Raw genomic sequence first — 20,827 nt, 5'->3', positions numbered from 1 at the left:
GCCAAAACCGAGACAGTAGGAACCAAGCTAACAGTAAACCTGATTAATTTTTAGCCTGTTATTACAGCCTGTCAGACAAATATTACACTGTGGAAGTCGATTAGAATGAGACGATCAGGCGTGAGTATGGAAGCTCTCATGCTTACTTCTTTACTTCCAATACAACAATGCCATTCACCAGCAAGCAACGCTGGCTAACAACAGAATCTGACGTCATCACGTCCCTCTTTCCATCCTGTCTATTTGTGTGAGAGACATTCCCTCTAGTGTCCACTACAACACATGACCGGACCTTGGAAATGACTCCCTCAAGACTTTATCTAATTCGCCTTAGTGTGAGTGGATTAAACAAACAAAATGAAAGCTCCGAGCTTTCCTTTACACACATGCAGTCAGCCGCACAATATACGCCAACATTTAACACATAAACACTAAGCTTCATATTAGCACCGTTAGCCTGTTAGCATTAGCCGCTACTATACTTTAGCACATTACAACAGCCAAATACCACCCTCCACTGACAACAACGAATGGTCCAAACAATAACACACCAGTTCTCCGTTAACTAGACACCGCTTTAAAACCCAGCATTTCAAATGAAAAATAAGTCTTACCGTATTTGTTTAATAAAAGTCCTCATGATGATTTCAACTGTAACCTCCACTGAAGCAGTAAATCCAGCCATCGTTGTTTATAGGGAGTAGTCCGGAAAAGACAAAAGTGTGACAGTTGGGTCCAGTTCTCCTCTCATCGATTACCGTACGTTGCCCCTGCTTTTTAGCCAGCACACCTCCAGCATTAACAACCAGCTACAAGGACGAGAAATGGAGCCCTTGCCATGAGCCCCTCAGCCTCTCATCAAAGTCCACTACCTGGATTGCACAGCTGTCCACATTTTCTTTTGCTTCAGCTTTATTCCTTACAGTGAACTTAACCAGGAAACCGCACTGAGATAAAAAAAAAAAATCAGTTTTCAAGAGTGTTCTGGTAAAGATTTCACTGCATAGTTTCCAGTAGTGCTGAACTACCCAGAGATAGGCTTGGTCTGACGTCATCCGCGTCATTTCATGGAGATTCACGCGCCTTAATTAGCCACATGCTTGCAGCCTGAGTAGATAAATAACCCCAGCACTGCATGAAAAGTAGGGGTAGTAAGATTACTTTAAGTTTGTATTAAATGATTCTTGCAACATCCTCTTGGTAACAAAATATATGTATGAATTAAGTATTTACTTATCTGACAAGCTTACATTTTAACCATTAATATTTCTATCTGCTATACAGGTTAGGGAAGGGAGCTGATTTTTTTAAGTGCCTGCTGAGAGAGTGAGAGAAAGAGATGCAAAGCCTACCTTTGTGAACCCTAAGTCCAGGTCATTGACACAGGTACAGCTCCAAGAGCCGCTATTCACACCTGGTGCGATCATCATATCCCAATGTCTCAGTGATCATCTAAAGAAGCCTCATTCACCATAAATAGCATTTAAAAAATGGGAATAATGACGACATACCTTTAACATGATCTGTGCGTTGATCAGGCAGACCTTTATCCCCATTTTTCAAACGTATACAGAGTCTTAAGTCATTAAACACAGAATTAAACATGTAAAGACAGCATTTAAAGGATAGACCAGGCAATTCTGGCTAAATTCTAATACTGAAGACATGAACCAGATTGCATGGAGCATTAGCGGAGTCAATATCTCTGCAGTTTGTGAACTGCTACAAGAGATATTAAAAGAAAGGATTTATCTTGAGAGTTTTATTTATACAGACACTCACAAGATAAATGCTTGCTATGAATATCAGGAGGGCGTGAATCACACCAGTTTGTCTTTTTTTATACCATCGCTACATGATTAACACTGTTTTACAAGGTTGGCCTCTTTTTACAAAAAATAAAAAACAGTTAATTAACACACAGATCTTGTTTGTAGTATTTTGTAATAATTTCCTGCTTTTAAAAGCTATTGAAGGTGAATGGGACTCCATGTTTTGAAGTAGGATAGCATTCAGGTGATCACTGAGATTCTGGCATATGATCAGGATCAGAACAGGTGTGAATAGCAGGACTTACAGCTCTACAGGTGTCAACAACATGGACTTACTGCTCACCTCTCTCTCTCTTAGCAGGAACTTTGACAATATAGGGTTTCTAACACTTCTACACAATCAGAACTTTCTGATTTAATGACCTGTGATGAAAAGTCAAATGGTATAGGGCAAAAGAAATCTTTTAGTCATAAATGCCCAAGTTTGATGATTTCTGGCATATTTAATGCCTCTATTCTATAAATATACAGTACGTTGATAATGATCATAATGCGTTTTTGCAGGTGTGTGGAACGGTTTAACTATCAGAAAGCAGAAAAATGCTTTTTGCCAGGGAAGACCTGTTAAAATAAGGGTGGGCTGTAAGGATCTTTAAGTGGGCAACCTGGTAGCCCAGATGTTAGAAAATTTGATCTGTTTCACTACAGTACAGAGTTTAATAAATCACAATGAGTCAAATAAAATCAGAGAGGGGTCAGGGGACCTCCACCAGGAAATCAAGAACTTCCAACTCTGAAGTCCCTGCATTATGGAGAACATATGGAACAATATGTAGGGAGAAATGAATAACATCATATAAGATTGGCTTGAAAAACAAAGACTGGGTATTTCAGCTCATATCTTAGTCAAAGTGCCTTGTAAAGCTTAAGCTGAGCCTTTCAGACCTTTTATGGCCTTCAATATCAAATGTGTAATTTCAGACTATTCAAGGCTTTTCAAGGATCTGCAGCGACCTTGAAATATCAACTCCACTCACCGTCTCTTGCCTCTATAACTACATTTACTTTAAATTACACTAAGAGTAACGTGTTCATGATTTTCCCTTCACTACTAGCGTAGTCATGTTCATAATACTAACATTTGATGGGCAACCAATGCAATAATTAAAATTTGTATTTAAAAGTCTCTCAAAATGCAGACTTCTAACGTTTTTTGGGGGGGTTCAGTATACATATGAGGGGTACAAATATCAGTCCAAGGTGAATGTCTGATCATGCAGAGTTCCCTTTAAGAGCCTAATTAAGAAAACAATCATTAGACAATACATGCAAATAAGGAAAATCGCTTAAAAATGACTGATTTTGCTACCAAGACCAGTTCTCAAACCTGGGAGGTGTAGCCAACCACAATTTACTGATTTCATTCGGCACATAAAAATGAGTTTAGTTCAGCTGTAAACAATTTAAGACGTTTTAAAATCAGAGAAGGAAAATAAATCCCTCATTTTAATAGTCCTCAATGTTGAACATAAAATGCGTAGCTAACCATGATAGTGTTTGCCTTAAAATACCGTCTAATGCCTCAGTTCATAAATCTATGAATGAAATGCTTAATTGTCAGCTCTGTAGAGTTTTCTTGATGTGAAGGAATTTGAATGCCAATATTTTAATAAAAAATATTTTAAAGAATAAAAGGCTTTTGTTTTCAGCTGCCTGTTTGAATAATTTTGTCTAAAAAAGACAAAAACATCAGGATTGCAAATATACAACTTTAATACACATCAAGATGGATACAGTGACTTTTAAAGATTTGACGCAAGTAAGAATGTGGGCCCTCAATCTTCATAAAAAAGAAAAATATTTATTTCTGCATGTATGAAGTATAAAATGTAATCAGGCATCTTGAAAGAAAGCATCCAGATCTTCTGTCATCTCATCCAAACCTTGGGTGGTGTTCGCCTTTGCCTCTTGAGCTGCGCTGGATCCTTTAGCGGTCGTTTTTTCCTGCGACCTCTGTGGTGTGTCCAGCTCTCGCTTTATTTCTTTTCCTCCCCCCAAAAGTTTCTGGCTCTCGATGAAGTACTGGTTTGGGTGATTGAGTGAGAAATTGGCATCCTCAATCTGCTCCAAAGAGAGAAAAAATAGGACAGAGAATAGCAGGGTTAATTTTCAGTGAAGTGGCATCACTTCATTGGAATAGATTTTTGTAATTTACTCAAATATTTAAATTTATTTTCAATAATGAGGAGGGAAGGGTTTCGCAGCCAAATTGGAGAGCCAAGTTTTCTGACTACTTCATCAGCGCTCAGTGAAAAGATGAAATGTCATTTCAGGACATGAAATGCCAAAATCACTCATGTTGAGTAAAAACCTATGAATCAATTAACAGATGACGCTCTTTCTGTGACCTTTTCCATAATTTTCAAACAACTGGTACGTCTGGGATTTTTCATGCCAAGAGACGTAAACATTCTAAATAACAACAATGGAGTTTTACATAACTATTGCCAGCTTCCATTAGAGGAAATTAACTCTTAGAAACCAGATACTGGTGTTAATCCTTGCTTTTATCAGCTCATAGCTTCTGACAAATATTAATTCAATGTGTGTTAGTTCTCCTGTGAAGTAAATTAATTCATTTTACACATGGCTGCAGGACACATCTTTGTTTTCACTCTGCTGTTTGCATGGAGGAGATTAATATACATGTCAGCAAGCAATTGACCCAAGCATTTATTATAAAAGTCAATAAACAGCAAGCCTGGTTGGCATTTTTATATGGAATCATGAAGGAATTAAAGGGACAGTACAAAATGTGTTAAAGAACTGTTTTGCTTTGTTTCAGTTAACAAGATGAGGAACTGAGAAAGCTGCAACTTTTGATGCTGAAAAATAAAAAACAAAAATCTTCACTTCCTTTAGTGGCCCCTTGAGGCTGGCTGCAAAAGCCAAGGAGTCCCCATGAGGCCTGATGTTAAAATGCCCTCTTATTCGTAAAAGCTGCACTTCAGATGATTTATGCATACATTTGCACACTTGGGGATGCTGTTCAGTTGACTAGGTGTTATACACATTTACCAGGAGACTTAAAGGAATAACGTGTGGTTTTGTCAAAAGTTAGTTTTTATGTCACAGGAGATGCCAGTCAGTGAGAAACAAAATGAAGGCATGGAACCTATACTATGTGAAAAGGATGTTTTTTTTTTTTTACCTTAGACTTGACCTAATTTTAAGACATTTGCAAAATGTCTCGATAAAGGATGTATGCAAGGGAAAAATCTTCTGCATTTTGCTTTTTAATTAGAAAGCTACTTCACTCCAGTGCCCCACATACAGTGCACTCAGGAAGTGTTCAGACCCCTCACTTTTTAAAATTTTATCATGTTGCAGCCTGTTGCTACAGTTGAAAAAACATTCTTATTTTCAAAAAATTTCACTCAATGCCCCATCATGGCAGAGTGAAACAGACTTTTTTTTGCAAACAAGTTCAAAATAATTTAAAAACCCTGAAATATCACACTGACATAAGTATTCAGAGCCTTTCCAAAATCATTTGAAATTTAGCTCAGGTTGCTCCCATTACTCTTGATCTTTGCGGCTGTTTCTACACCTTGATTGGAGTCCACCTGTGATAAATTAAATTGATGGATATGATTTGGAAAGGTACCTTCTGCTGCATTGAAGATTCCCAAGAGCACAGTGGGCTCCATCATTCTCAAATGGAAGAAGTTTGGCACAACCAGGACTCTTCCAAGAGGTGGTCACCCAGCCAAACTGAGCCATCGGGATGTAAGGGCCTTAGTAAGAGAGGTGACCAAGAGCTCAAGGGGTCTTCCCTGATCTGGGCTTTATGGCAGAGATGCTAGACAGAAGCCTCTCCTCAGTGCAAAGCACATGAAAACTCATGAACTCACTTGGTGTTTGCAACAATCTTTGCACTGAGGAGAGGCTGCCATCTAGTCACTCTGCCATAAAGCCCATATCCATGGACGACTGCATGATGGTCCTTCCATCTCCACACAGGATCTCTGGAGCTCACTCAGAGTGACCATAAGATTCTTGGTAACCTCTCTTATTAAGGCCCTTCTACTCTGATTGCTCAGTTTGGTAGACCGGTTCTTAGAAGAGCCCTGGTTGTGCCAAACTTCTTCTCTTGGGAACCTTCAGCGCAGGAGAGAATTTTGTAGCCTTCCCCAGATCGATGTCTTGTAATAATCCTGTCTCTGAACTCTGCAGGCAGTTCCTTTGACCTCATGGCTTGGTTTTTGCTCTTATATGGATTGTCAGCTGTGAGTCCTTCTATAGAGAGGTGTGGAAAATAAGAGGAACCTGAGTTAAATTTCAAGTGTTGCTGTAAAGGGTCTGAATACTTATGTCAGTGATATTACAGTTTTTATTTTCAAGAAATAAAAAAAACTAAAATACTGTCCACTTTGTCATGATGGGGCACTGAGTGTAGATTAATGAGGGTTCAAAATGATTTCAAACGATTGCAGCATCAGGCTACAACATAACAAAATAGAAAAAGTGTAGAAAATCTCAGCTAATTGTTTCTTAACTTTAGTTTCATGCACCCTGAACACATAGAGTTAAATACATTTTTTCATTTAACTCTCATTTAGTCTGCTGCACACTTATCACATAAAAGGAAGCCTGTCATGGCCCCTAATTATAATTTCTACGCTCACTCCAAGGATTCAATCATGTCCTCTAAAACAGCATACTTAATTCTGTTTATTAAACAGTGACCTGTTTAATTTGATGTGGAGCTGAACTGTAAGAGCACTTTTACAATTTACTGAACATCCAGAGGTTTACGCTTTGCTGTTTGAAGTGTTCTGGTGTGTCATGTCACTCTAACAGAGTGACAAAAGTCCTTGAATTTCAATGAAAGGGTCCAGCGTATTAACTGTGTGCCAAACTCAGCTGGATACTGGCCTTTAATCACAAGCAAAGGAGTTAAAGAATACGATTACTGCTTTCGTCTACTTCTAGGACCTTGAGTGTCTGAAAGGATGATGACTCAAGCGCACCAATGAAAACAGCTTAAATTTGATAAGTATTCACAGGGACAAAATAGGACAAGGTGCTAACAGAGCTTGGTCTCCCCTGAGTTTTCCTCTGTGATGTGTGTGGACTGAACTTCTCCCTGTCCCACAGGTATCCCCAGTTAACCTCTGCTGCAAATTAAGTCTGAGCTTACATTGTGTGTCAGCTCAAAGTACTTCTGGCAGGCCAGCTGATAGTGCATCCCCTTAACCAGCTCCAGGATCTGTAAAAAAAAGGGTGACAAAGAGAGAATTCAGCTTAAATGTGACTTTTTCCCCAGCATAAACAGACCCACCTCAGATACTGGCACATCACATTTACAGGGTATATTGACAACATGTTGTGTTATTGCAGTCCTGTATCAAACTTGTTTTAATCTGCTTTCTGTCTACTACCTACACAAACATTCCTCATTAATCATAATGACAGCTCTGAGTACATTCCTCACAAGATCTTGCAAAAGTAATGAAAACAGATCACAGGCTTATTTGGTCTCATTTGAATATTCAAGCCCTGAGTCAACGCTTTGTAGAACAACCGCTGGCAACGATTACACTTTCAAGTCTTCTGGCAAATCTCAATTTTGACTTTTTTTCTCTTCTCTCTGGTTTTGTGAAGCTCCATAAAGTTGAAAAGTGAGAAGTAAGCAGATATTTAAAAGCCATGGATTTGGAAGGGTCATATCAGTGCTCTCACACAGTTGTGTGGTGTCAGCGTGACAGCAAACTTAAGGTGTCTGACCCCATGAAAATAAGAAAACTCCTAGGTCTTCTGCAGTCACTAAACTTATGAGGGGAATGTGCCAGTATTTTGCGCATTCATTATTTCCCATATTCCTGAAGGCTGCCTCCAGCGTGACACTGCCACAAGCATGCTCCAAACCACTGCTGCAGAGAGGGGCTGCTTTAGTTCCTGCTGTTTTCATCATTCTCTGCTATGGTATACCGCGAACATCTGCAGAAATGTACACAAAAGACTGACAATAAAAGGGAAAACACTTGCTGTGCTGTGAGCATTTTTTTCTTTTCTCTCGTGCAAAAGAGGAAAACACCACACTAATGTGCTCTCAGTGCTTTCTATTCATGAGCTTCACTGCAGAAGATTTTGCAGGGATTGGAAACATGTCACACATCAGCCAGGCAGTTATCATTACAGCCTCACAGCAGTGCATATAATGATGTTTTTGACATCTGTCAAGTTCTTACTAGAAAATGTAAACAAGCATGTAAACAAACTTCACTAACAGGGTGGTCATAAACCTGCAGGTTAAGCCTACAGACTGAATAAGTCTGGAGGTAGCAAAGTAGCATCTTTTGTTCAAAAGTAAAGGAATGAGTTCTTTCTAATGGCCTGCAGAGAACAACTAAAGATGTAAAAGAAGTTGGTTTGCATGCAAACTAATGGAAAAATAAGCTTACTTCTCAGTAAATTTATTATCTCAATCAACACTGCCCTAATGCTTTATGATCTCAGTTGCTACAATCAAGGCTTCTTCAATACGGCAAGTAATTTAATAAGTACAATAAAGCCTCGTCTAGAGAAAGGTGATAAGACGGTAATACCATATATTGGAGTATTAAAAACAGCCACAGTATTGGTTGTATTACCGTCTTGACAAGAATATGTGCCTTTTTGCACCCACAGCACTACTGTCTGTGTGAGAAGACGCTTTAGTGATGGAAGAACTCTTGTTGATGATGTCAGGCCAATCTGGCAAAAGACAAACACGCACATATGGACCGGCACAGCACGGCACAGCTCTAGCACCTCAGTATGGTGTTCTCTAAAGTCAAACTCTTGCATGCACCACTGGCTGTAATGGGATCCACCACAACGTGAGTGTAAAAACACTCTAATTCTTCTTTCTGGGTGAGTAAAATGACATGCAAGACACAATTAAAAATGTCAAAGGTTTTTAAAAACATTTAAACTTCTCTTTATCTATTTGTTGTTAAATGTAGATGAAGTTAATCGATGCTTTTGGTTATTTTAGTTCAGGTTTTTATACAGTCCTTAGTAACCCAAGTGTAGGTGACTGGTTCTCAGCGTTTTTTCAGAAACCCCCACTATTTGCATCTAGAACAAGCATGTCAACCAATCAGATATAGTCAATGAAAAATTGTAAAGTTTGGATCTCATATAGTTGAAAACTCCACACTGTAAAAGAGAAAGGACAAAACAAGCTGTTTTCAGGAACCCGTACGCGACCCACTGCAAAGGACTTAGCGACACACTTTTGGGTCCCGGCCCACCAGTTGAGAACCACTGTTCTGGATGATATTGACACATCAGCAAAAATCTAGTATAATGCACTCCAACTATTTTATTTAGAAGTTCAAGAGATATTTGAGCAGGTTTTCCCTTTAATTTTCCACAAGTAGACAGTTAAGTAAATTATCTGAAAACTGACAGTGTTGGAGCCACAGATGATAAGAATCAGAATCCACTGAAAGTTTCTTTTCATCCATAGGGAATTTTCTAAAATAAAAAAATTACAAATTACTGCAATGTTTCAAACGGACAAATTGAATATCACTAAGAAAGTTAATGCTAGATGCTTAGCTCTCTTTAGGTTACAATAGATAGTTGCACTGAACATATTTCTCCTAGTAATGCAACAAAATATGGTGTTAAACAATCCTGATAGCATTGTTAGGGAGTGTTATCATGGCTAGCCTTTGTTAGCTAATTAGCAATCATTGTTTTTGTTGTTTGCCAATTTCTAACCTCTTACTTCCTTCACAGCAGCATTACTGACCCCAAACACATAATACTCATACTGTTGTAGACCTTCTTGCCACAGCGTAAGGAGTAGGATTCTCCTCTATTGAAGATATACTCGTAAGACACTTTAGTGTTTTACAGTGATTTAAATTGTGTCTCTGGTGCTGTATAAGGACTCAAAGTGGCCAAAATTTGCAGTTCATATCAATATAAATGTCTATTTTCTGTTGTCATATGATGTAAACCTGCATCATTTTGAAGAGATGGAGAATTAAAATGCAGATGCAGCAGCTCCACATAGTGGTCAATAGTCTTTTTGCCCTGTTGGCAGCCATGTGGCTTAAAGCTATGACTATAAATGTGACCAAACGCTTTCAGCCACTGAGGGTTGCAAATTGATAATTTTAGTTATTCTGAATAGTTCAGGCAAGAAAAGTAGAACAGAAATTTCCCCCAGCTAAAGGAGATCAAGGTAACCAGAGGCCTGTCTCATTCAAGAGCAGTAACAGCACAGTAGGCAGACTGTACACCACCTACCTGACTGACTCCACTTGGAGACACCTTATAGAACTGAAGCTTCTGTTTCAGCAGCTCCGGGTCACTGTGACGGAACGGACATCCTATAAATAGATAACAAAAATGTCTTGAAATAAACAAATATATCATTAAATAGGCAAATTAATCTAAACAAAATGATGCACTAATAAAAATGAGATACAAAGTGCTGTATATGCAGAATATTTGTCCGTGTAATATCCATACTCTGCTGCTTCACCATCTACAAGCCAAGCACTTGAACTAAAGAGGCCTATGATAACAGTAGAGTGGCTCATCACATGCATAACGGCTTCCTCCAACAGCCGTCTACTCACCATGATGGTCGCCTTGGCTGGGTGCGTTTGATAAAATCACCTTCATGCAGCTGTAGGGGGTGTAGTCTGTTCGCTTGCCTTCTTTGCCAAACATGTGGCGGATGCTGTAGGCATATTGTTTGTCAAACTACAGAGAAAGAAAGACAGAGAGGGGTGAGAGGAGGAGAAGGCATTAGTGAGGATGAGAGTGTAAGAGGGACAAGGTTGGGGTGAAAAGAGACGTTGTCATACATCATGTCAGTTTTGACAGGGTGTTTTCCTCCATGAAATATAGAGCTATTAGTGAGAACCTGCTGTAGACGTGTCGCCACACCCGACAGAGCTGAATTATGGAGAGTGTAACCTGGACATCTTCCCCCTCATTACTGTTGCCCTCTTGTCCTGCGGAGCACTTTGTTACAGCATGAGGACTGAGGTTTAAACTCAAGGATAAATAAAATATGCTGCTGCATTCACAATATTCACCCACTATTTCTTTCTAAAATTGAAACTCTTCTTTTTTATAGAATCTTGTTTAAAGAGTGAATAACCCTAAGACCACCGTTTCAGCTGAAAACCAACAGTATATATGGTCATCATGTAGCGTTATTTATCAGTCAGGGTCCAAATCTCAACATTTGAGTACAAAGCATTTAAACTACACAATGATATAAAAGCATATAAAGTGTGACTGCCCTCTATAGGTTAAAACCAGCTATTGCAACTGAATTTTTCTAATGGCTTATCAAGAGGCAGGTGGCATGTGATGGCAGCTTTTATTCCTAAAGAGCTCAACTGTGACTGAACACATTTTAGATGGCTGTGGTTTCAGAATTCAATTTCCCAATTTTAATCTTGTTTAGTAAAGAGTAAGATTTTTGCAAATTAAAACCATCATGAAGAATACGTTTAGTTTTGGTATAGGAGAATGAACAAGACAAAAATTCTCCACCTTGCAAATAATCTTTCAAAACAGAAGCAGAAATGAAGTGAGAGAACAGTTGATGTTTGTGTCTTCATCAGTATGTTTTGAATAAATTAAAGTACTGACAGTGCATTAATGTCAGTATTATGTTAATTCTATAACTTGGCTTACTAAATTGGTTTGAACCAAATACAGGATTTGACTAAAAGTAAGAATGACAATATTAGGATTTTTTATTGACCGAAACTGGAATAAAATGTTTTGTCAACTAAACCTCAATCTACTTGGCATGGGTGGTAATACGGTACTACTGTATCTCGGGGTATAATAAAAAACAGTAATGCTTTGATTACCACCATGAGGATGGTGCTGTGTAATGGGTAAACTTTTATAAAAAATGTCTCAAGAGTATACGTCTACTTCTATGTGCCACTACTTCTATCTATACACCACTGCCTATGTGTGAAGATGCTTTAAGTGATTAAAGAACTCCTGATAATGCTGTTAATGCAAACTCCCCACCAGCCACTGCTGGGTCAGGTGTTTGATGCCAGAGTGGAGAGACCAGGGCTCACACTAGGTAAGTAAAAAAAACAAAAAGACAAGAGCAGTGGTAGTCATCCATGGCCTCCCACTTATTCTACACTTTGAACAGAAGATTCTGCTATTTTTCTTCTTCTGTTCTTGCAGAGCTGCTACTCTGCAGCTGAGATGTACAAAACAGATGGAAATCACTATGCCAGCTGCAGCCAGCGTTGCTGGGAATCAAGCAGGTGGCTAAAGTGCCACAGCGCGTCCAGGTTGTTCAGGGAAAATGATGAGGGAATTGTTTGGACGCACATTTTGACGGTGCTGAGTCTTGGGCCAAAGACTAAATTCAAGGGGGCTTTCACACTAAGCCCAGTTGTTTAGCACCGCAGCATGATGTTGTTTGTATCAAATACTGTGTTATTTTTATGCCAGATGTAACCGGCTGCACACCTTCCAAAAAGTTCAAATTTTGTCTTGTCAGTCCACAGAATATTTCTCCAAAAGTCTTGGGGATCATCAAGATGTTTCTTGGCAAATGTGAGATGAGTATTTGTGTTGTTTTTGGCATTTTAAGGTTAAGCCATGGACTCTGAACTTACCTGAGGCCAGTGGGGCCTACAGGTCTTCGGATGTTGTTCTGGGTTCTTTTCTGACCTCCTGGATGAGTCGTCATTGCACTCTTGGAGTCATTTCGGTTGGCCGACAATTCCTGGGAAGGTTCACCAATGTTCCCAGTTTTCTCCATTTGTGGATAATGGCTCTGACTGTGGTTTGCTGGAGTCCCAAATCCTTGGAAACGACTTTGCAAACTTTTCCAGACTAATAGATTTCAATCACTTTGTTTCTCATTTGTTCTTGCATTTCTTTGGATCGTGGCATGATGTGTTTCTTTCTGAGATCTTGTAGTCTAGTTCACTTTGTCTGACAGCTTCTATTTAAGCGGTTTCTTGATTCAACAAATCTGGTGGTAATCAGGCCTGGGTGTGGCCAGTGAAACTGAACTCAGCTTTCCAAGAACTGTGGTTAATCACAGTTAACTCATGATTTCACAAGGGGGCATTTACTTTATCACTGAGGGCCAGATGGGTTTATATCCCCCCCACCCCCCAAAAATTAAATAATAATTCAGACACTGCATTTTGTATTTACTTGGCTTGTCTTTGTGAAATATGGAAATTGGTTTGATGATCCGAAACATTTCAGTGTGATAAATATGCAAAAAACATCAGGAATCAGAAAGGGGGAGAATATTTTTTCAGAGCACTATAGCTAGTTTACAAACACGCCAAGGAAAGAAAGAAGCAGCTACCATGGCAACCATTCAGGTCACGACCAGAGCAAAGAATGTTTTTAAAATCATTTTTTAAGATGCCAGTAATGTCGCTCTTAGTGTCAACACATCTACTACAGCTCAGTGAATTAAATGGGCTCTCGCTGTGTGGATACAGCGGTTTTTGAGGCTTTGATTGCCTTTGCATCTCATCTTACTGAGTCCAACTTGTGTTCATCCATAAGGTGAGTCACAACAGACCATTTGTTGACTTGATTCTGATGATTTCTGCCTTTTATTAAGAAAAAATGTGAACAAACTGCCACGCTATAGAAAGAAGTGTAGTTTTTACGACAACGTCATATAGCTGATACGACATCATGCCCCGTATCCAGGCGTAGTTGCATTCAAATCTCATCCGAACTGTGCCAGATTCCACCTGAAACATGTCTGAGACCACCTCCCCTAAAGGGCCCGGGCGTGGTTTGTTTGCATTGTTTGCACACTAGGGACGGAGCCCCTAGTGTGAAAGCCACCTAAGTTAGCTGTCAAAGTTAACACTGTGTGTATATGAGTGCCTTTTCAGACTTTGTCAAAATAGAGAATTGTCCCCATCTTGTGAATGGAGATGTTAGAAACTGACAACATACATTATGTGGGTATTTTAACTGTGCTAAATTAGTTGGATCTTAAATGCGAAAAGGTCATTAATAAGCTAGGTAATGCAGGAAGAATCTGTAACTGGGCAGGCAGACTACAGCTCCTGCAGTCACAGAGCGATCCCTGTTTAGTGTCAGTAGGAACACGGCTCCGCTTCCACATTTTTGACCACTTTACCCCCTTCTAGTTTCAGCCTAAGGCCACACAACTCTGCTTTTACACTCCTTTCTTATGAGGATAAAAAAAACAAAATGTAAATTATCGTTTTAATTAGTTTGAAGCACAGAACACAACACAGAAGTGTCCAATGCTACCACTGTTTTCCAATCTACCACCATCCAGTCTCGGGGTTTGGTTTTTGAGAGTATGGTCACTTTGGAGAGCAGGGAGTTACATTAGGCTGATCTCATCAATTAGATACTTCACTGTGACACTATGAATGTGGCTCGTAAGGGTCTTGTCTCTAAGATCAAGAACACACCAGGTTTTTCTTAAAACATGGTTGATAACGTACAAACCTGTGAACTCTACAGGGGCATCAATCATCATCTGACACTCGGGTAACTCGTGGTAAATCTACCTTGAATGTCATGACATTATGGCTGGTAATCAGTTCATGTGAAATAAATATGCAGGTAGCTTCATTGGTTCAACCACAGATTTTGAAAACCTTCAAGTACCCACATTTTGATTTAGGTTTATTTTCTCTCCCTTTTTTGATCTACGGTGCAGCTGTCTGGTCTTCTCTGGTCTTATCATTTTTTCTACAACCACATTGCCTGGATGGTTTGAATTTCATCAAATTTTGTGACTTCCTGGTTAAATATTCAGAAACCATTTATGTGAGCTCTAAATATGCAAACATGGAGGTCGAGGACACAAGTCAATTTTATCACTAAACCGGAGAGTTCCTAAAACCTTCACATCATCTCCTGTCCAGTCACTGCAACAGTCCCCAAAAATCCTTCATACTTTTAATGAGGGTCATTCCACACAATCAAAGCCTTTTTGTTTATGTGCAACCATAAAAAAGAATTACAAGGACCCTGCCTCTAAAAATCAAACAGTAAAATACACAGATTCATCTCCAACAGTGGCAGAACACAATCACCACGACTGCACCCATCATAACACATTAATGTTGTAATAAAACCCCCTGAACTTGCTAATGTGACAAGCTGCAGTGGCAATTTAAGAAACTATAAAATCTTCTTTAAGTACAGTAAATCAAATATTAATTATGTAGAGCTTCTAAGGATTCAAGGAGCAATTTCCTGATTTAAGACCCCCTACTCTATTAAAACTAATCTTGGAACTCCACTGGCACTAGACTGTGTTTAATATGTATTATGTGAAATAATTGGGATGGTAAAAAATCCTATGTGGTCTTAGAAAAAGTGATACAAAGACTCAGAATGACTTAATATCAAACTTTTACTACTTTAGAATGATTATTTGGCCAAAATTGCTGATTTAAGAACTTTAAGGAGAACAAACGGAATAACTCATCTAAACTAAACCTTTTCAACTGAAACTAAATATGGACAGACATTAGATTCAAATGCAAATGCTTAAATGTTGACTGGTCAGTTTCTAAAAGCAACAAAAGTTATGTAATTCAAATAAAAATGTCTTTTTGTTCTCTGTGTCCTATTTTTTATTTTTAACACCCTTTTAACCCTTGAGCAGTGACAGTGCTCAGGGACTTGGGAAATGGAAGGCTGCTGGTAAAAATCGCTGGACAAAGTCCTGAGATTGGCTAGAGGTGCCAGTCCGCTTCCTGAGCACTGCCCTTGAACCTCCTCACTCATACATTTTAACTTTTGGGTTTGATGAGGAGAAATACTGCCAGCTGGGGGCCAAAATAAGGGTTGACAACTTCGGTCTTCTGTGTTAATTCTCAGGCGGGGCTAATTGCATTCTCTAAGAGCCTGAGGTCAAAAGTTGATGCATAAATTTAATCAGGACTGGCCTGATAAGCATGTGTTTGTTATGGATGGTATTTACTTCCAATGGCTGAAGGATTTCTGCAAAAACAAAACATGAAGTCATTCCTGAAAACGGGTGTATTAATTATAATGATTGTTTTTCAGGTCTACTTGATAGCTGTAGGGATACCCTAAAAACCAACACATCTTTTTCCTCCTCATATTATCTAAATTTTAAATGTCTTAGGAGCCAGGTGGGAAGCTTTGGGGGGCCTAGGGGCCTTGGGCCACCAGTTGATGATCACAGCTCTAGGGGACCACTAGTTAAAGCTCTGGACAGCACAAGCAGGAGTAGGATTCACTCACACACAATGGAAAAAAAAAGGAATTACTTCTGCAATTGAGGCAGTCAGTAGAGAAACAGTGACTGTGTTTACATGGACTTGAGTATCCCGGTTTCTGTTTGTGCATGTAAACACTGTCAGAAACCGGGACATGCCAGTCTCCCAGTTTTGAGAAACCCAGTTTGGCTACCTGGAAACTCCAAAGAAAACGGGATTCTGTGCCATGTATATGCCGTATCCCTTTTTCTGACAGCTGCAGCCTACCTGTGCAGGTGCAACTTTGGTAAAACTGTTCATTTAACTTTAGATACAACTTCATATTCTTTGAAACATGCTGGATGTTTGGCGGAGGGACAGCTGGTCCATTTGTACCCAGAGAGAGAGTGAGAAGCAGGCTGTGTTGTCTGTAGCAGAGCAGTCAGCGGATTACGATGATCTGAGGGCAGTTTTGTGTCTAAACGCACTCAAATTGAGAAAAACGTTGAACACACATCCATCTGGTAAACCGCTCAAAGACAGAGTTTGGGAAAGGGCAGAGCCTTTGAAAAAAAAACTTGGAGGGTGATTGGATGAACGCTCTGTCTGCCACATCTATATGGGCCAATCAGAGCAGCAAAACACGTGACGTCATAGCCCCAAACTGAGATGCGCCACTATGGAGGAGTAAACTCCAAAGCGAGCTGAATAACATGAACCATGGCGACTGTAGACATGTCAGAAGATGTGTTTGAAAAGAAAACAACTCACTGCTGTTGTTTGTTCTTCTTTTAATGAAGAAATGTCGTCAAGTTCTGATAAAACTGATGCTTAAGCAGCATCCATGCTAATGTCTTCTGCTATAATTCAAACCGGCCTCTTCTCGCTGCTTGCATACGTCACAACTCTGCCGTGCCCCTCAACACTGATTGGTCCAGTCACTTTTCTAACCTGGCTCAAATGGTTCAGCTTTGCAAGATGGATTTGCCGGTGAGAAACACGATAATGGACGAATCCATCTGCTTTGCAAGGTTATGATAGAGGAGGACAGTGGACAGAGTCGGAAACAGGGATGAGAGAGTAGGGAGAGAAATGTAGGAAAGGGGCACAGAGCACGGGCTGCCATGTACATGGCATACCTTAAGTCACAAGGCTACCTGCACCCCAACAGTCAAATTTTTATCCATTAATGAAACGCCACTGTAGTTTACTGTGAAGACAGAGACCGACTGCTCACCTTACGAGTTACTCTGAGTCCAGAGCTCTGTGAGCAGAAGCTGGCATCCTGCTAAGTCTGTCAAGATCTGATAGCTACTCCGGTATTCTTTTCAAAATAAAAGCTTGAGCTACCCATGTTTTTACATAATGCTTTTATTCTGAAGCTGTTCCTGGGTCGGTTATTTAGTGAATGAATTTACTTGCAGGATTGCTGTGCTCTTTCTTGGAGTCTATTCTAAATTTAATTGATAATAATCATTATTTCATATTTTTATGAATTGGAACATTATTAGAACGAGGTAAACACCATTTCTTACACGTGACAATGGAGTTAAATAGTGTTAAGTCCAAAATAATTCACAGTAGTCTTATCATTCTTAGGTTTTAAAAAATGTCATCAGTGATCAGAAACCGGGATACTACTATTTCTCATGTGTACAGGGATATGAATAAACAGGTTTCTCTGTGCACATGTAAACACGGTATCCCCCATTTTATCAAACAAACTGGGATATGACTTATAACTGGGATATCAAGCCCATGTAAACACAGTCAATGAGGTGTTAGACCTTTAAATTATTTTGGGTAACACTTTTGCACAGGACAATATGAGAGGTTGATTCATAACTGATCTGTGTTTGAGAGAATACTAAATGAAATACCCAAACATAGTCACAAGAGATCATGGCTGTTGTGTTAATAAAAAATTGAGACTTGCAGCCAGGTTTAGAGAAGCTGAGGACTGAAAACATTCTAGTGGTCAAAGTTGGATCCCTTGCCTGTTTGAGAATGAGCTTGACCACATTTTAGGTGATAAACACAGCTGTCAGCCCTTAGAGCTGCTTGATAGCTCTGCCAAAGGAGGTGAAGAGGAGCCTGAAACTCCAGAGAGTGGACCCAGTTCAGCTGGCAGCCACGATACACTCTCTCTAACCAGACTTTGAAACAGGTAAACAAGCTGCCTCTCAGCTGATAATAGACCTGATATCAGCAACTTCACTAATATCAGTCAGACTTTTCATTCTAATCAGAGCAGGAAACACTGTGCTGCATACAATGCCTTTGTTTTATCTTTTAAGAGTTGTTTTGGGGTGTGTTATGCCTTTATTTTTAGAGAAGGATGGTGGATAGAGTCAAAAGTAGGGATGAGAGAGGGGAAAATGATACACAGGAAAAGAGCCAAAGGCCAGTCTTGAACCTGGGCTTCCTGAGTATATGGGGCATGACCTGACCACCACACCATCTGTGCCCCGGGGCTGTTGTACCTTCAATAAACAAGACAGCAGAAAAAGAAGAAAATCAGGGTGCAAGAGCGAGAAAGGACATTGGAAAGGAGCCACAAGTAGAACCGCCAGCTTGGGGGGCTGTAACTTCCATACATGAGGGTACGATCCAACTACTGGGCCATATCCTGTGACGTCTTTGATGCGGGTCTGTAGCTCCTACAGTTCAGTTCAAGACCGTCACAGGAATCTGATAAAGGCCAGGTTTAAAAAGAGATGTGATCAGTCAAATAAAATCATCCGATCTGGAAGCGTTGTAAACTGCGTTCTTACAGCCCTCTTGTCATATAATCCTGGAAATACAGCTGACCTCCAAACTAAAGGAATCATAAAAGAATCTCAGTAAGGAGTCCAAACACAAGCACATAAAATGCATTAAAGCAACAGAGCGACAGATCTTTTAGTGCACATCACGGCTCGGGGGGCTACATCACCGTAACATCCCCCCACACTCGAGGACACATTCACAAAAAAACCTGCGGCAATGGAGAAAGAGAAATAGGACACAATCAAAGGGATTACGTACGTGAGTGTGTGCATGTATGTGTGTAACTTGGCATGGCTTCTTAAGCTCAGTCCATAGTGACTGATTCGCCTGTAGCACTGATTTCTCCTGAATGTAACACCATTTAAAATACTTCCCTTTTTTAATCTGCACTGCAGGCCTTTCAAGAACCTAGAAACAATAAAGGGTTCGGGGACTATAAAACACTGCAAGTGCAACCAAGTCTAAAAGTTTGATGTAGCTGAAAGAAGAAAATGGGCCGTTTTTAAAGGTCATCAACACACTATGCACAAGGAGGATTATAAAGTAAAAGGCAGCGGAGACAGATTAGATTTAAAGATTCCCTTTAGTGCTGTGACACCTGCTGCAAATCCTACAGATCTGCCTCACTTCAAACACAGTAAAAGAGCTTATCATATAAATATTCTAATAGGTTGGTTTATAAGATGATGTGTTATGAGAAAATATCAAGCAAAAAGGGGAAGGAAAGATTACAATGAATCCCAGCTCTATTCCATTTAGATGTTTCAGTGTTCTAGTGTTGTTGTGTCAACTCAGTGTCAAACTTGTAGGTCATTTGCAATCACATGATCCCAAATGTCCTTTGGGGATAAGAGAGTGGGGGACAGCTATAAGGAATGGATGGGAATGGAGGAAAAGTTAGTATTGTAAAGCTCTAAATGGGCCTCTATGCTGCTATTATCAGAGAATGTGTACATACTCCAAATAAAATCCCTGCACTTTATAAAAATGTGATTTTCACCAGAATTTAACTGGTTTTAACTGACTAATAACTGATGAGCCGTTCACAAATTAGTCTGTTTCTGAAAGGTTCTTTAATGTGAGCCACAGTAGCTAGGTCCCATTTGAGTGCCAGTTTTCTTCCCTCCATCCTTTGTGGTTATTTAATCCACATTCAAAAAAATCTAACTGGTACCAAATGAAGAGCTGTTTCGGGGCCAAAAAAACTGCTCTACTAAGCTGAGCCAAATGATCTGGATCTCTTAAGAAAACAGATTTCCCATCACAACAGGCGAGACTGGAGGTTGGTGAGACAGACCTCAGCTGAGGAAACACAGGTGAGATCAGAGTTTAATGTGTTAAACCATGACAAAACTGTACTGAACCAAACCAGAATGCTTTGTGGACATGGACCATACAGGAGTGGGGAGTGACACCGCTCAACCTTAAATGGTGGCATTTTTAAATTCCTGCCTGCTGCCATTTTAAAGCCTTTCCAATTTTTTTGCCTGAATATTTCACTACTTCAAGGACACAAAATGGCTTACGAATCAAGAATGTTTTTATTTTTGCTCTTTGAATCCTTGGCATAGTCGTAAAAAGCACAAAACATGGCCTTTGGTTGTGTCTCTCTAAGCAGAAATCACTACTTGCCCCCTAAGGGGAACCCATGGATATCATTATGCAGATACTGCCTGGGCCGCTGGCTTTCCTTGGAGAGATTGCGTCACGTGGGCACCATATGCAAAAGAGGGAGTTGCAGCTGTACACTACTAATCTGCAATTGGCTTTCACATGGGGTGTTTTGCAAACTCCAAGCAGGCTCTCATGTGTTTTGCACCAAGAGAGGCTTCCATCTAGCCACACATCTAGCCACTGGCCATAAGCCCAGATTGGTGAAGGGATGCACTGATGGTTGATCTTCTGGAACTTTGTCCCATCTCCATACAGGATCTCTGGAGCTCAGTCAGAGCCTGAGTAAGACAGGGTTTTGGTCACCTCCCTTAGTAATGCCATTCTCGACTGATTGCTCAGTATGGCCAAGCATCA

General features: G+C 39.9%; 1 protein-coding gene and 1 long non-coding RNA gene across 2 annotated transcripts in view; both read right to left on the bottom strand.

The window, feature by feature from the left end:
* LOC121511350 overlaps nucleotides 1-987 on the bottom strand; it is a 119,337-nt gene extending 118,350 nt beyond the window's left edge. Inside the window, exon 1 of the long non-coding RNA XR_005992040.1 lies at nucleotides 615-987. This is a non-coding gene — a long non-coding RNA (uncharacterized LOC121511350). The remainder of the gene's footprint in view (nucleotides 1-614) is intronic.
* Nucleotides 988-3,527: 2,540 nt separating this feature from the next.
* Nucleotides 3,528-20,827, bottom strand: part of prim2 (DNA primase subunit 2) — a 51,387-nt gene continuing 34,087 nt past the window's right edge. Inside the window, exons 11-14 of the mRNA XM_041789734.1 lie at nucleotides 10,418-10,544; nucleotides 10,083-10,165; nucleotides 6,976-7,044; nucleotides 3,528-3,893 (exon numbers count right to left, since the gene is read on the bottom strand). Of these exons, the coding sequence (XP_041645668.1) occupies nucleotides 3,666-3,893; nucleotides 6,976-7,044; nucleotides 10,083-10,165; nucleotides 10,418-10,544 (507 nt within the window). The 3' untranslated portion in view covers nucleotides 3,528-3,665. The remainder of the gene's footprint in view (nucleotides 3,894-6,975; nucleotides 7,045-10,082; nucleotides 10,166-10,417; nucleotides 10,545-20,827) is intronic.

Source organism: Cheilinus undulatus, linkage group 6 (assembly GCF_018320785.1).
Source record: "Cheilinus undulatus linkage group 6, ASM1832078v1, whole genome shotgun sequence".
NCBI lineage: Eukaryota > Metazoa > Chordata > Actinopteri > Labriformes > Labridae > Cheilinus > Cheilinus undulatus.
The sequence above is the reverse complement of the archived record's forward strand: the minus strand, read 5'-3'. Positions and strand labels throughout refer to the sequence as shown.